The sequence below is a fragment of the Hemiscyllium ocellatum genome, chromosome 9, assembly GCF_020745735.1.
Source record: "Hemiscyllium ocellatum isolate sHemOce1 chromosome 9, sHemOce1.pat.X.cur, whole genome shotgun sequence".
In the NCBI taxonomy this organism is placed as follows: domain Eukaryota; kingdom Metazoa; phylum Chordata; class Chondrichthyes; order Orectolobiformes; family Hemiscylliidae; genus Hemiscyllium; species Hemiscyllium ocellatum.
The window spans coordinates 102707662-102720928 of NC_083409.1; the positions used below are offsets into that span (position 1 = coordinate 102707662).

Here is a 13267-nt window from a genome sequence, read left to right on the forward strand (position 1 = left end):
TACAGGAAGGATAGGAAAGGAGGCAAACCAGTAGGGGGAGTGGCATTTTTGATGAAGGAAAGTATTACTGCTGATACCAGACAAGATATTTCAGAAAGATTGCCTGGTGAATATATATGGGTTGGAGTTAGAAATAAAAATGATCATCTTGTTGGGCTTGTTATATAGGCCCTTCAATAGTCAGATGAAAATCGTATACAGCATGGTGGCTCACAGCGTCAGGGACCCGGGTTTGATTCCGGCCTCAGGTGATTGTCTGTCGAGAGTTTGCATATTCTCCCCGTGTCTATGTGGGGTTCCTCCCACAATCCAAAGATGTGCAGGTTAAGTGAATTCGCCACGCTAAATTGCCCATAGTGTCCAAGGATGTGAAGGGCTTGTGCATTAGTCTGGGGTAAATATAGGGTGGGTTACTCTTCGGAGTATTGATGTGGACATGTTGGGCTGAAGGGCCTGTTTCCACACTGTAGAGATTATATGAGTCTAAACAATATACGGAGAGATCTCAGATATATGTAAGAATAATACGATTCTAATTGTTGGTGATTTTAATTTTCCAAAAACTGACTGGGTCTACCATCATGTTAAAGGTTTGGATGGTGAACAATTTTTTACTTGTGTTCAAGAAAACTTTCCTTATTAATTTGTAAATTTTCTGTCTCGAGAAGGAGCAAAATGTGACCTTCTCTTCGCGTATAAAACAGGACAAGTGACTGAAGTGATTAGAATTATAGAATCCCTACAATGTTGAAGCAGGCCATTCAACCCAACGAGTCCACAATGATTCTCTGAAGAGTATCCCACACTGACCCTTGTCCCATCCTATCCCTGCAACCCAGAATTTCCCATGGCTAATCTACCCAGCATGCACATCCCTGGACATTATGGGCAATTCAGCACAGGCCAATCAATGTAATCAGCACATCTTTGGACTGTGGGAGGAAACCAGAGCACCCAGAGGAAATCCACATAGATATGGGGAGAACATGCAAACTCCACACAGACAGTCACCCGAGATCCCTAACACTTTGAGGGAGCAGTGCTAACCACTGAGCACCATGCTGCCCATGAATATTAGAGGTACATTTTGAGTATAGTGATCATAATTCTATTTGTTTTAAAATAGTTACAGGAAAGCATAAGCCTTTCATTAAATTTTATAATTGCAGTAAGGCAAATTTTAATGTTATAGACAAGAACTTTCAAAAGTTGATTGGAGTATTCTGTTCACATGTAAAGTGATGCCTGATAATGGAAGGCTTTTAAAAGTGTGATTACGAGACTTCGAGTCATTATGTTCCTGTTAGAGTGAAAGGTAGGACTGGCTGGTTCAGAGAATAACTGATGAATAAGGATATTCAGCTTTTAGTCAAGAATAAAAGAGAATCATATATAAGATATTGACATTGGATTCAAATGAATCTATTGAACAATACAAAATGTGTAGAATAATTCTTAAGAGAGAGATCAAGAAAGTAAAGACAGGATATGAGGTAGCCTTGGCAGATAGAACAAAGAACAAAGAAAATTTACAGCCCAGGAACAGGCCCTTCGGCCCTCCAAGCCTGAGCCGATCCAAATGTAATGTCTAAACCTGTCGGTCAATTCCTAAGCATCTGTATTCCCTCTACTCCCCAGCTACTCATGCGTTTATCCAGGTGCATCTTAAATGAATCTACTATGGCTGTCTCTACCACCTCTGCTGGCAACGTGTTCCAAACGCCCACCACCCTCTGTATGAAGTACTTACTGCGTGTATGCCCCTTAAACTTTCCACCTCTCACCGTGAAAGCATGACCTCTCATTATTGAATCCTTCACCCTGGGAAAAAGCTTGTCTCTATCCACCCTGTCTATACCCTTCATGATTTTATAAATCTCAATCAGGTCCCCTCACAATCTCCTTTTTTCTAATGGAAATAAACCTAACCTAATCAATCATTAGGTGAAAGATAAGGTAAAAGATAATCCAAAGAGACTCTACAAATGCATTAAGAGCAAGAAAGTAACTATAGAGTGTGAGGGGCCCCTTAAAGATCAAAGAGGTCATCTTTGTGTTGTACCTCAGGAGATGAGGGAGATATTGAATGAGTATTTTGCATCAGTTTTTTTTTACTGTGGAGAATGAAATGGAGTATAGAGAACGCAAACAAAAAATGGATACTTTCAAAAAGTTCACGTTACAAAAGTGGAAGTGCTGCATACCTCAGAAAAATTGAAGGTGTATAAATCTATTGCACCTGACCTATTGTAACCCAGGGCGTTTTGGGACGTTAGGAAGGAAATTGCAGGGCCCCTTTGGAAAAATATTTGTATCATCTATTACCACTGGTGAGGTGTCAGATAACTGGAGAGTGACTCATAGAATCCCTTCAGTGTGGAAACAGGAACCCGTCGGCCCAACAAGTCTACATTGACCCTCCGAAGATTAACCCACCCAGATCTCTACCTTACGTTTACCCTCGACTAAAGTACATCACCTACACATGCCTGAACACCACAGGGCAATTTAGCACAGCCAATTCACCTAACCTGCACATCTTTGGACTGTGGGAGAAAACCAGAGCCCCTGGAAAAACCCATACAGACATGGGGAGAATGTGCAAACTCCACACAAACAGTCACCCAAGGCTGGAATCAAAACAGGGTCCATGGTGCTGTGAAGTAGCAGCGCTAACCACTGAGCCACCGTGCACATGTTGTGCCTTTGTTTAAGGAGTGACATAAGGAGAAGCCTGAAAACAAGAGACATGCGCATCTGATTCAGTGATGGGAATGTTTTTTCAAGTGATTCTGAAAAATTTGGAAAGGCAAGGAATGATTAGGGATCGTTAACATGATTTTGTGTAATGGAAATTGTGTCTCACAAGGTCAGATGTATTCCAACAAAATACCCTTTGTCATTTACCAAATGCAAATACAGCATATAGAAGTAGGTCATTCGGCCCCTGAGACTACTTTGCCATTCAATAAGATTGTATCTGACCTTTGGTGTTTCAAATTCCATGTTCTCCATCTATCCCTGTCAATCCTCGACTGATTCAATCCAAGCTGACTGGGAGCAGTTACTTGCAGATAAAACAGTGTCAGAGCAGGAGGAGGAATTCAAGGAGGAAATGGCATGAGTAGAGGACAGGTAGGTCCCATGAAAAAAAAACAAAGTTTGGAGCCAGGCTGGAACCCGAATTGTTGAGGGACATAAAGTTTCAGTTAAGGAAGAAAGTAGTGGCTTATTGCAGATCCCAATGGGCAGAATTCCTGAAGTATTACAAAAAGCTTGGATGGGAGAGGATTGAAAAGGAAAGTAGGAAAATAAAGAATGGTGCATAAGGACAAGGGGAGGAAACTAATGAGGTGATTTTGGGATGATATCAAAGGAAGTATGCTTGGTCTTGCAGAGAGAAACCTTCCCCAGAATTCATCAAAATCATTAGAGAGAAGAAGTTTGAGAGGAATAGTTAATAGAGACATACAAGATGATCAGAGGATTAGGTAGGGTGCACAGCGAGAGTCCTTTTCCTCGGATGGTCATGGCTAACACAAGGGGACATGCTTTAAATTGAGGGGTGATAGATACAGGACATATGTCAGAGGTAGTTTCTTTACTCAGAGAGTAGTAAGGGCATGGAATGTCCTGCCCACAGCATGAGCAGACTCACCAACTTTAAGGGTATTTAAATGGTCATTAGATAAACATATGGATGATAACGGATAAGAATAGGTCAGATGGGCTTTAGATTGGTTCCACAGGTCAGTGCAACATCGAGAATCAAAGAGAGGCTGTACTGCGCTGTAATGTTCTGTATCTAAATTGGCAGAGTCAAAATATTATAAGATTCAGCTCATAGTGTTTAGAAATGACACTGGTAGAGGATTCTAAATGGGTCTACACCATCTTGGGTGAGAAACAACTTGAAGCAGAACTTCTCGGTCACTAAGTCACAGAGTTGTTGCACTTGATTTATTGACAATTCTTGCACAACTCTGAGCAAAGACTCATTATTTTGCCATCAGCACTGGAAGAGCTGCCAATTCCCTCTTAAGTCTGTCAATACCAATGAGAACAGGAAGTGAACAATTCACAAGCATGGCGTGACTCACATATCAAAAGCTGTCCAGGATAAAGAAAATTGCTCTGTGTTTTCTTTAGCAGCAATCAAAATCTACTGGATTTCAGTGGATACCACATTCCATGGGTCACTGCAGGAAAGCCTTTATTTAAATGTTATGACATCGGAGACTATTATATGAACTTGACAAGCTATAGTCTGGAAACAATCTGAACACAGCAGTAATGAGATTCCAGAAAGCCTTTGTCTTGGTGCTCAGCTATCTTCTGTGTGGTTCTATTCTAAAGTGTATTGGAGTAAAGCTGGAGAATAATGGATATCGAGACATCGTTATTGCCATTAACCCAAACATTCAACATAATGAACAGCTGATTCAAAATATTCAGGTGAGTTATTGACGTGTTGCCTGGTATGAATTAATTATTTTGTTTCATTGTATGTCCTTTAATGTTATATTTAATGTTAAGAATTCAGTATTTGCTGAGAGGAGGGGGAGTTAAAGGAATATATTATATATTTTTTCTTTAGTCCCAAACTCACTGCCACATCTCCTCCACGTACACCTACCTTGAAGAAGTTCAGCTCCTCGGTTGCGATGAAGGTTCATTGGATCCAAAACATTGACTCTGCTTTCTAGCTAGGTAAAACCAATGACTTCAGATGCTGGAAACCAGATTCTGGAGTGGAGTGGTGCTGGAAAGACACAGCAGTTCAGGCAACATCCGAGGAGCAGGAAAAGTTGAAATACTGTTTGTTGAGAGTATGAATTCTCCTGAAGATATAGTACAGAAGGGGTCCTTTGCAATTCTGAGACAGTGTGGCCCTCAGCTGAGGCAGGGCTGACTGTAGAGAGATTAGGTGCCGGCGCATTGCTGTGAGCGTGGAGTGGAGGATCTTGAAGGAGAACTGTTGCTGGTGTTTTTGAATCCGTAGTTTGTACTGTTTGGATCCGAACTCTGCTGGTTTAAAGGTGGTCCAGAATCCGTGTGGGATGAGTTGGCTACGGAAGCAGGCACCGAGGAAGCAAATGTGGCTGTAGTAGCAAGTCTGTTTCAGGACATGGTTGAAGAGCTTCAGGGCAGAGGAAATGACCTGGGAGTTGCAGTGGGTGAGGGACTCCCTGAGATTCTTGTAGAGAGAGGAGGAAAACTTCTTCAAGGCAGGCCTCCTTGCAAGAGGATTCGCAGTAGGGTTAAAATCAACTAGGTGAAAGCAATGACTGCAGATGCTGGAAACCAGATTCTGGAGTAGAGTGGTGCTGGAAAAGCAGAGCAGTTCAATCTGCTTTCTAGCTGCAAATGCTGCCAGACCTGCAGAGATTTTCCAGCAATTTCTCATTTTGTTTCTGATTTTCAGCACCCACGATTTTCTGTGTTTTTTAAAATTATATTTGTTTCCCTCTCACCATTTGATGAATGAATGGAGCTGTTTTGATGTTAAAACTGGGTTTGTGTTTTACAGGAAATAGTGACTGTAGCCTCCTCCTACCTTCACCGAGCGACCAAAGGGCGAGTTTATTTCGCAGATGTGAAAATCCTGCTGCCTGTAACATGGCCAGTTGGTTCCCATGTGGTTCAGAGACTGACAACTGAGTCCTACAGAAAGGTAAGGACAGAGGGTGAAGAGTAACAATTACCCAGAATCTCCTCCTGCTCAGCTGCTGAGGCTTCACATCTGCAATTGAATGGCTTTTATTTTGCACTGCTGATGTAGCATCAGCAACTCTGGGGCAATTTTCACAGGATCTGAGATTTGAGAAATGTTTTCTTGAGCATGTATATTAACCCCTGAAGATTATCTATTGCTGAACAGCTGACAGGGAATACTTTCGATGTGATGGTGTCAGTCATTGAATATGATGTGGAGATGCCGGAGTTGGACTGGGATGGGCAAAGTTAAAAATCACACAACACCAGATTATAGTTTATTTGGAGGTACAAGCTTTTGGACTGCTGCTCCTTCATCAGGTCGTGAGTGGGTCAGGATCTTAGGACACTGAACAGGACTGTCTTACGCTGAGCGATTGGAGCAACTGGGCTTGAGTTTAGAAGGCTGAGAGGGATCTGATTGAGATGTATAAGATTATTAAAGGATTGGACACTCTGGAGGCAGGAAGCATGTTTCTACTGATGGGTGAGTCCCGAGCCAGAGGACACAGTTTAAAAATAAGAGATTGGCCACTTAGAATAGAGCTGAGGAGAAACTTCTTCACCAGAGTGTGGTGGGTGTATGGAATGCTCTGCCCCAGAAGGCTGTGGAGGCCAAGTCTCTGGATACTTTCAAGAAAGATTTGGATAGAGCTCTAAAGGATAGTGGAATGAAGGGTTATGGGGATAAGGCAGAAACAGGATACTGATTGAGGATGATCAGCCTTGATCATAATGAATGGAGGTGCTGGCTCGAGGGGCAGAATGGCCTACTCCTGCACCTATTGTCTATTGTCTATAATAATTTCCATTTCTATTACACAACATTCTGGAATTTACACTGATGCTTTGGCAAATAATTTTGCAACCTTCTCCACTCCAGTCTGAAAAGAATACATGAGTTGTTCAGAAATGATAACTTTACCAGAGTGTTTGATATAACGTAGTGTGTAGACAGTATTACTGTTTTTCTCTTTCATCCCTCCAGGATTCTCTTGTGTCAGTTTGAAAGCCTAAACCAGAGTGATTAGTGCAGGTAAAAGGGTCATGTGATCTTAGAGCCCAGATGAGTCTGTTAAAATTTAGTGAAGACTCCAAAGTAGTTTTGGGTGGCACGGTTGCTCAGTGGTTAGCACTGCCATTTCAACCCACCAGGGCCTGGATTCGATTCCACCCTCGGGTGAATCTGTGTGGAGTTTGTACATTCTCCCTGTGTCTGCATGGGTTTCCTTCAGGTGCTCTGGTTTCCTCTCGAAGTCTGCAATGTGCAGTGAGGTGGATTAGCCATGGTAAATTCCGGGGTAACAGGGATAGAGCATGGGGGTGAGTCGAACCTGGTCAGCTCAGGTTATATGCTCAGGCTGCATGTAGAAATCAACTCCATACGCAAAGCCAGGAAGAATATCAAGCCCATTCCAAAATAGAAAAGGGAAAAATACATTCTGAAGCAATTATGAGGAGCAAATTACTGCAGATACTGGAATCTGTACTGAAAACAAAAAATGCTGGAAATCACCATGGTAAACAAGGAGGCTGGAAGAACAGAGCAAGCCAGGCAGCATCAAGAGGTGAAGAAGTCAATGTTTCAGGTGTAATCCTTCTTCCCAATGGGTCAGGCAGCATCTGTCACTCTAGAACAAGCTAATATTTCAAGTCTAGATAACTCTTCATCAGAGCTAATATGAAGTATGCAGTGGTATGGGATGGAGTGCTAGGGGAGAAAAGGTGCTGATAGTGCAGAGTAAATGATCAGAATGTGAGAGTGGCAGGAAAATGGTGTTTCCAACTTCATTTCGAGGTGAGGGTGCTTGGTGATGTAAAATGGAACAAGCAAAGCTGTGATGTGGAGTTAGTGTTGGACTGGGGTGGACAAATTTAGAAATCACACAATGCCAGGTTATTGTCCAACAGGTTTATTTGGAAGTGCTAGCTTTTGGAGCACTGATCCTTTATCAGGTGGCCACTAAATTTGTCCACCCCAGTCCAACACTAGTTCCTCCACATCACAGCTTTCCTTGTTCCATTTAATGTCACTAAGTGCTTTCGCCTTTCACAACCACCATCACACCCCCTTCTCCCCCCTCCAGTGGGATCCTCTGTCCTTCCCAGTTTGGCAGGTGGACACACCACTGTTCTGTCATTCTCACATTCTGATCACTTAATATGCTCTATCAGCAGCATTCCTTCTCTAGTGCTCCACCCCTGACTAATGCATAAATGCTGCCAACTCCACATTAGCTTTTTCTCCAGGATGGTTGCCTGACCTGCTGTGATTACAGTATTTTTTGTTTTCACTCAAATAATTATTGTTATATTTTTATTGACACATGGGATGTGGGTTTTGCTGGCTGGCACAGCCTTTATTGCCAGCCCCTAGTTACCCGAGAGAAGGTGATGGTGAGCTGCCTTCATGAACCGCTGCAGTCTATGTCCTGTAGGTCGACACACAGTGCTCAGCAAAACCGACAACTCGGGGGAGACACAGGTTTGAAGCAATTACTGCAGGGAATAGACATTTGAAGGGAAGTTTTAAAATTGAAACTATGCAAGATTAGGGCTAGTGAAGAGGCGAATGATAATCAAAGTCTGACAGGAAGGGATAGAAAATATGTGTAGAAGAATGCATCTGAAAATTGAACCAGAATAATTTATAATGATGAAAAGCTTATGGCTTTTTTATATGAATGCATACAACATTTGCAATGTGTAGATGATGGCCTTGGGATACTATTGCTTCAGTATTAATCTGGCGATGCAGTAATGTTCTGGGACACGGGTTCCAATCCCACCATGACAGATGGTGGAGTTTGAAAACAATTTTAAAAATCAGGAATTAAGAATCTGATGATGAGAAACAACTCATCTGGTTCACCAATGTCCTTTAGACCATCCGACAATGGAGTGTAATTCATAGAATCCCTGCAGAATAGAATCCCCTACCGTGTGGAAACAGGCCATTTTGGCCCAATATGTTCACACTGACCCTCCGAATAGCAACCCAACCAGCCCCTCCACCCACCCCACATTCACTCCTAACCAATGCACCCAACCCACACATCCCGAACACTTTGGGCAATTTAGCATGGCCAATTCACCTGCACATCTTTTTGATTGTGGGAGGAAACCGGAGCACCTGGAGGAAACCCAGGTTTCCTGGCACAGGCATGGGAAGAATGTGCAAACTCCACACAGACTGATGCCTGAGGGAGGAATCAAACCCGGGTCCCTGGCCTGGTGAGGCAGCAGTGCTAACCACTGAGCCACCGTACTGACCCTAACTGAGTCACTGTGCCACCCCAGCCGTTCAGCCCATTAAGTCTGCTTTGTAATTTGATTAGTGGCTGATATGTTTCTCAACCCAATTTTCCTGTGACCCCTGATCCCTTTACTAACCAAGGATCTGTCTATCCTGGTGTTAGATGCATTCAATAACCTGGCTTTGACAGCTTTCTCCAGGAACACATTCCCCAGAATAACCACTCTGTGGCTGAAGGAATTCCTGAAGGGTCATTCCCTTAATCCGAGCCGGTGTCCTTGTGTCCTAGTCTCTCCTATTATGGAAACATCTCCTCCACGTCTCCTCTATCCAGGCTTCTCAGAATTCTTTAATTTCAATCAGTTCCCCCATTAACCTTCTAAGCTCCATTGAGTACAGAGCTAAAGTCTTTGAGTGCTCCACATATAATAAACCCTCCATCCCCAGAATCATTCTTGTAAAACTCCTCTGGCGATCCTCTAAGGACAGTGTGTCCCTCCTTACATATGGAGTCCAAAGTTGCTTACATTATATTTCAAATATGTTCTGGCCAGAGCTTTATTCAGCCTCATTCCTAATCTTATATTCTAGCTTCAGGGATGGAAACTGCCATCCTTACCTGATCTGACCTACAAGTGACTCCAGACCCACAGCAGTGTGATTGTCTTGTAATTGCCATTCCATAGTCGCTCATGAGAAGGTCGTAGCCAGTCACCTTCTTGAATTGCTGCAGTGCATGTGTTTCAGGAGAAGGAATTTTGTGATTTCACCCAGGGACACTGAAGGAATGGGAACATATTTCCAAGTCAGGATGGTGAGTAGCTTGGAGTGGAACTTGTACGTGGTGGTGCTCCTAAAAAAATCTGCTGTCCTTGTCTTTTGAGATGTAGGTTGAAGGTTGGAGGATCTTTGGTGAATTACTGCAGTGCATCTTTAGACAGTACACACTGCTGCTCCTGAGTGTTGGATGCTTGTGGATGTGGTGCCGATCAAGCTGATTGCTTTGTCCTGAATGAAATCAAGCTTCTTGAGTATTGTTGGAGCTGTACTCATCCAATGAAGTCAGGGGTATTCCATCACACTCCTGACTTGTTACTTGTAGAAGGTTGCCAGGTTTTGAGGAGTCAGGAGATGACTTACTGACTGCAGGATTCCGAGCCACTGACTGGCTGTTGTAGCCACAGTATTTATATGGCTAGTCCAGTTCAGCTTCTGACCAATGGTCACCCTCGGATGCTGATAGCAGGTGATTCAGTGGCTGTGAGAGAATACATTTTAAAGAATGGTGCCACTTGTTTGTACTCCATAAGGAAAATCCACATTTTCCAATTATGGAACAGATTATTATTTCCTCAGCCACATAGAAAATGAAATCATCAAGTTTGGAGGACAAATGACTAATTCTTCTGTTTTTACAGCTTATTTCTTTTTTCTACTTAAAACTAAGAAAATCTGCAATGTGCAACATTTAATCTTATTTTGTATGTTCTATGCCATAGTAGAATTACTGCAATTTTTAACTTTTAACTTTGTTTTTCTTTTTACCTTATTCTTAAGATTCTGTACCGAGGTACTTGTACCTAAGATGGCACTTGTGTGGCAACATTATACACTTTTCACTGTACTCCTGTACCTTTGTACATGAGGTACGTGTGAAAATAAAATCAAAATTAGGTTAAATCATTGGGTGAGAGTGTAACATTGGATCTGAGGAACGTTCTTTGCCCTTTCACAACTGGCACACTATATCATTAAATCAAACAACTGTTTACACTTGTGGAGGGTTATAAATAAAATACAGTCAGTAATAAACATGGTCAAGATTTCAGGATAAGTGTACTTACTCAAAGAATAGGGAGAATATGAAACTGTCAGGGAAATGGTCTGAGTGTTAGTTTTACACAGTAACTGAGCAAGAAAACCAAAACCAAAAAGCACACTAGAGAGTTCCAGACAGCACATCTAACACCAATGATAAGGAGCCTCCATTAAGGTTTATCAATCTTAAAGTTAAACTCATCATTTCAAATGTGTTACTACCACCTTACATGTGAAACGCACCATCACTGGACTAGATGGGGTGAATTTCATCATCCATTTAAGGGGAAGCTGTATAAACAAATCGGCAAAAAGGAAATAGAAGGTTATGCTAATAGGGTCAGATGAAGGATCTTCATGTGGAGCATGAGCACAGGTATAGGGAGGTGACGTCTTAGTGATATTGTTGCCGGAATCTTAGTCGAGAGACCGAGGGAATGTTCTGGCACTTGGGTTCAAAGCTCACTACAGCCAATAGTGGAATTTGAATTCAATTTTTTAAATTCCTGGAATTAGAGGTATTAAGTTGACCCTGATTATGAAGAAAACCCATCTCATTCACTTATGCCCATTAGGGAGGGAAGCTGTCACCCACACCTGGTCCCTCCTACAGGTGAATCCAGACCCACAGCAATGTGATTAACTCTTAACTGGCCTCTGGGGAATAAGTGCTGCCCTCGCCAGTAATGTCCACATCCTGTGAATGAATGAATGAATAAAAAGAAGTAGACAAATGGAATCCAATTGTCTCTTTCTGTGCCCTACATTCTATGCTACTGTTTTCACTGGGTCACATTCGATGGTCAAAAACCAGGAAGGACACAATCCTATTAAAAACAATGAACTGCCCAAAATGTAGTCTATGTACATATCATGGGAAAATAACCATAAATTCATTAGTGGTCATAGGAGGACAGACCAATCTTTAGCTGATTTTGTCAAGGGTAAGAATGGTTTGAGGTTTTGTCCACACCAAGTGTACATTACAACATAGGAATATGATTATTTTATGATATCCCATCATTCCCAGCTGAAACTTTCTACTTATAACAGATGCCAATATTCATACCAATTGTTAAATTATAAGTGTGCCCTTAAATTCCCACAACCCTCTCCCTCCAACTAAAATGTTACCTGTAATAACTAAAGAGATAATTCTGTGAAATTAAGCTATCACTGTAGAGACTTGCCAATTGGGATGCCCATCATGATTTCACTCCTCATAGACACCAGGCATGATGAACAGAAAATCATAGAGTCATAGAGATGTACAGCATGGAAACAGACCGTTTCCTCCTGTCCATGCCTGTCCATGCTGACCAGATATCCCAACCCAATCTAATCCCACTGCCAACACCCAGCCCATATCCCTCTCAACCCTTCCTATTCATATGCCCATCCAAATGCCTCTTAAATGATGCAATTGTACCAGCCTCCACCACTCCCTCCAGCAGCTCATTCCATACACATACCACCCTCTGCATGAAAAAGTTGCCCTTAAGGTCTCTTTTATATCTTTCCCCTCTCACCCTAAACCTATACTCTCTAGTTCTGGACTCCCCCACCTGAGGGAAAAGACTTTGTCTGTTTATCCTATCCATGCCCCTCATAATTTTGTAAACCTCTATAAGGTCACCCCTCAGCCTCCAACGCTCCAGGGAAAACAACCCCAGTCTTTTTAGCCTCTCCCTATAGCTCAAATCCTCCAACCCTGGCAACATCCTTGCAAATTTTTTCTGAACCCTTTCAGGTTTCACAACATCTTTCCGACAGGAAGGAGACTAGAATTGCATGCAATATTCCAACAGTGGCCTAAACAATGTACTGTTCAGCTGTAATATGACCTCCCAACTCCTGTACTCAATACTCTGACCAACAAGAGAAAGCATACCAAACGCCTTCTTCACTATCCTATCTACCTGCAAATCCACTTTCAAGGAGCTATGAACCTGCACTCCAAGGTCTCTTTGTTCAGCAACACTCTCTGGGACCTTACCATTAAGTGTATAAGTCCTGCTAAGATTTGCTTTCCCAAAATGCAGCACCATGCACTTAACTGAATTAAACTCCATCTGCCACTTCTCAGCCCATTGGCCCATCTGATCAAGATCCTGTTATAATCTGAGGTGACCCTCTTTGCTGTCCACTACACCTCCAATTTTGATGTCATCTGCAAACTTACTATCTGTACCTCTTATGCTCGCATCCAAATCATTTATGTAAATGACAAAAAGTAGAGGACCTAGCACTGATCCTTGTGGCACTCCACTGGTCAAAGGCCTCCAGTCTGAGAAACAACCCTCCACCACCACTCTCTGTCTTCTATCTTTGAGCTAATTCTGTATCCAAATGGCTAGTTCTCCCTTTATTCTGGGAGATCTAACCTTGCTAACATGCAAAATTCTTATGAAATGGATTGTTATCCCAGTACACAAGAAAAAAATGTAGACAATTTACTGCAAATTTCCAGTTCTTGTC

At 42.3% G+C, this 13267-nt stretch overlaps 1 protein-coding gene across 3 annotated transcripts in view; it reads left to right on the forward strand.

Annotated features, from left to right (window-relative positions):
* The first annotated feature begins 4205 nt into the window (after positions 1-4205).
* Positions 4206-13267, forward strand: part of LOC132819185 (calcium-activated chloride channel regulator 1-like) — a 55233-nt gene continuing 46171 nt past the window's right edge. For all 3 annotated transcript variants that reach the window (XM_060830622.1, XM_060830623.1, XM_060830624.1), the window contains exons 1-2: positions 4206-4455; positions 5531-5674. In XM_060830622.1, the coding sequence (XP_060686605.1) occupies positions 4294-4455; positions 5531-5674 (306 nt within the window). In that variant the 5' untranslated portion in view covers positions 4206-4293. The remainder of the gene's footprint in view (positions 4456-5530; positions 5675-13267) is intronic.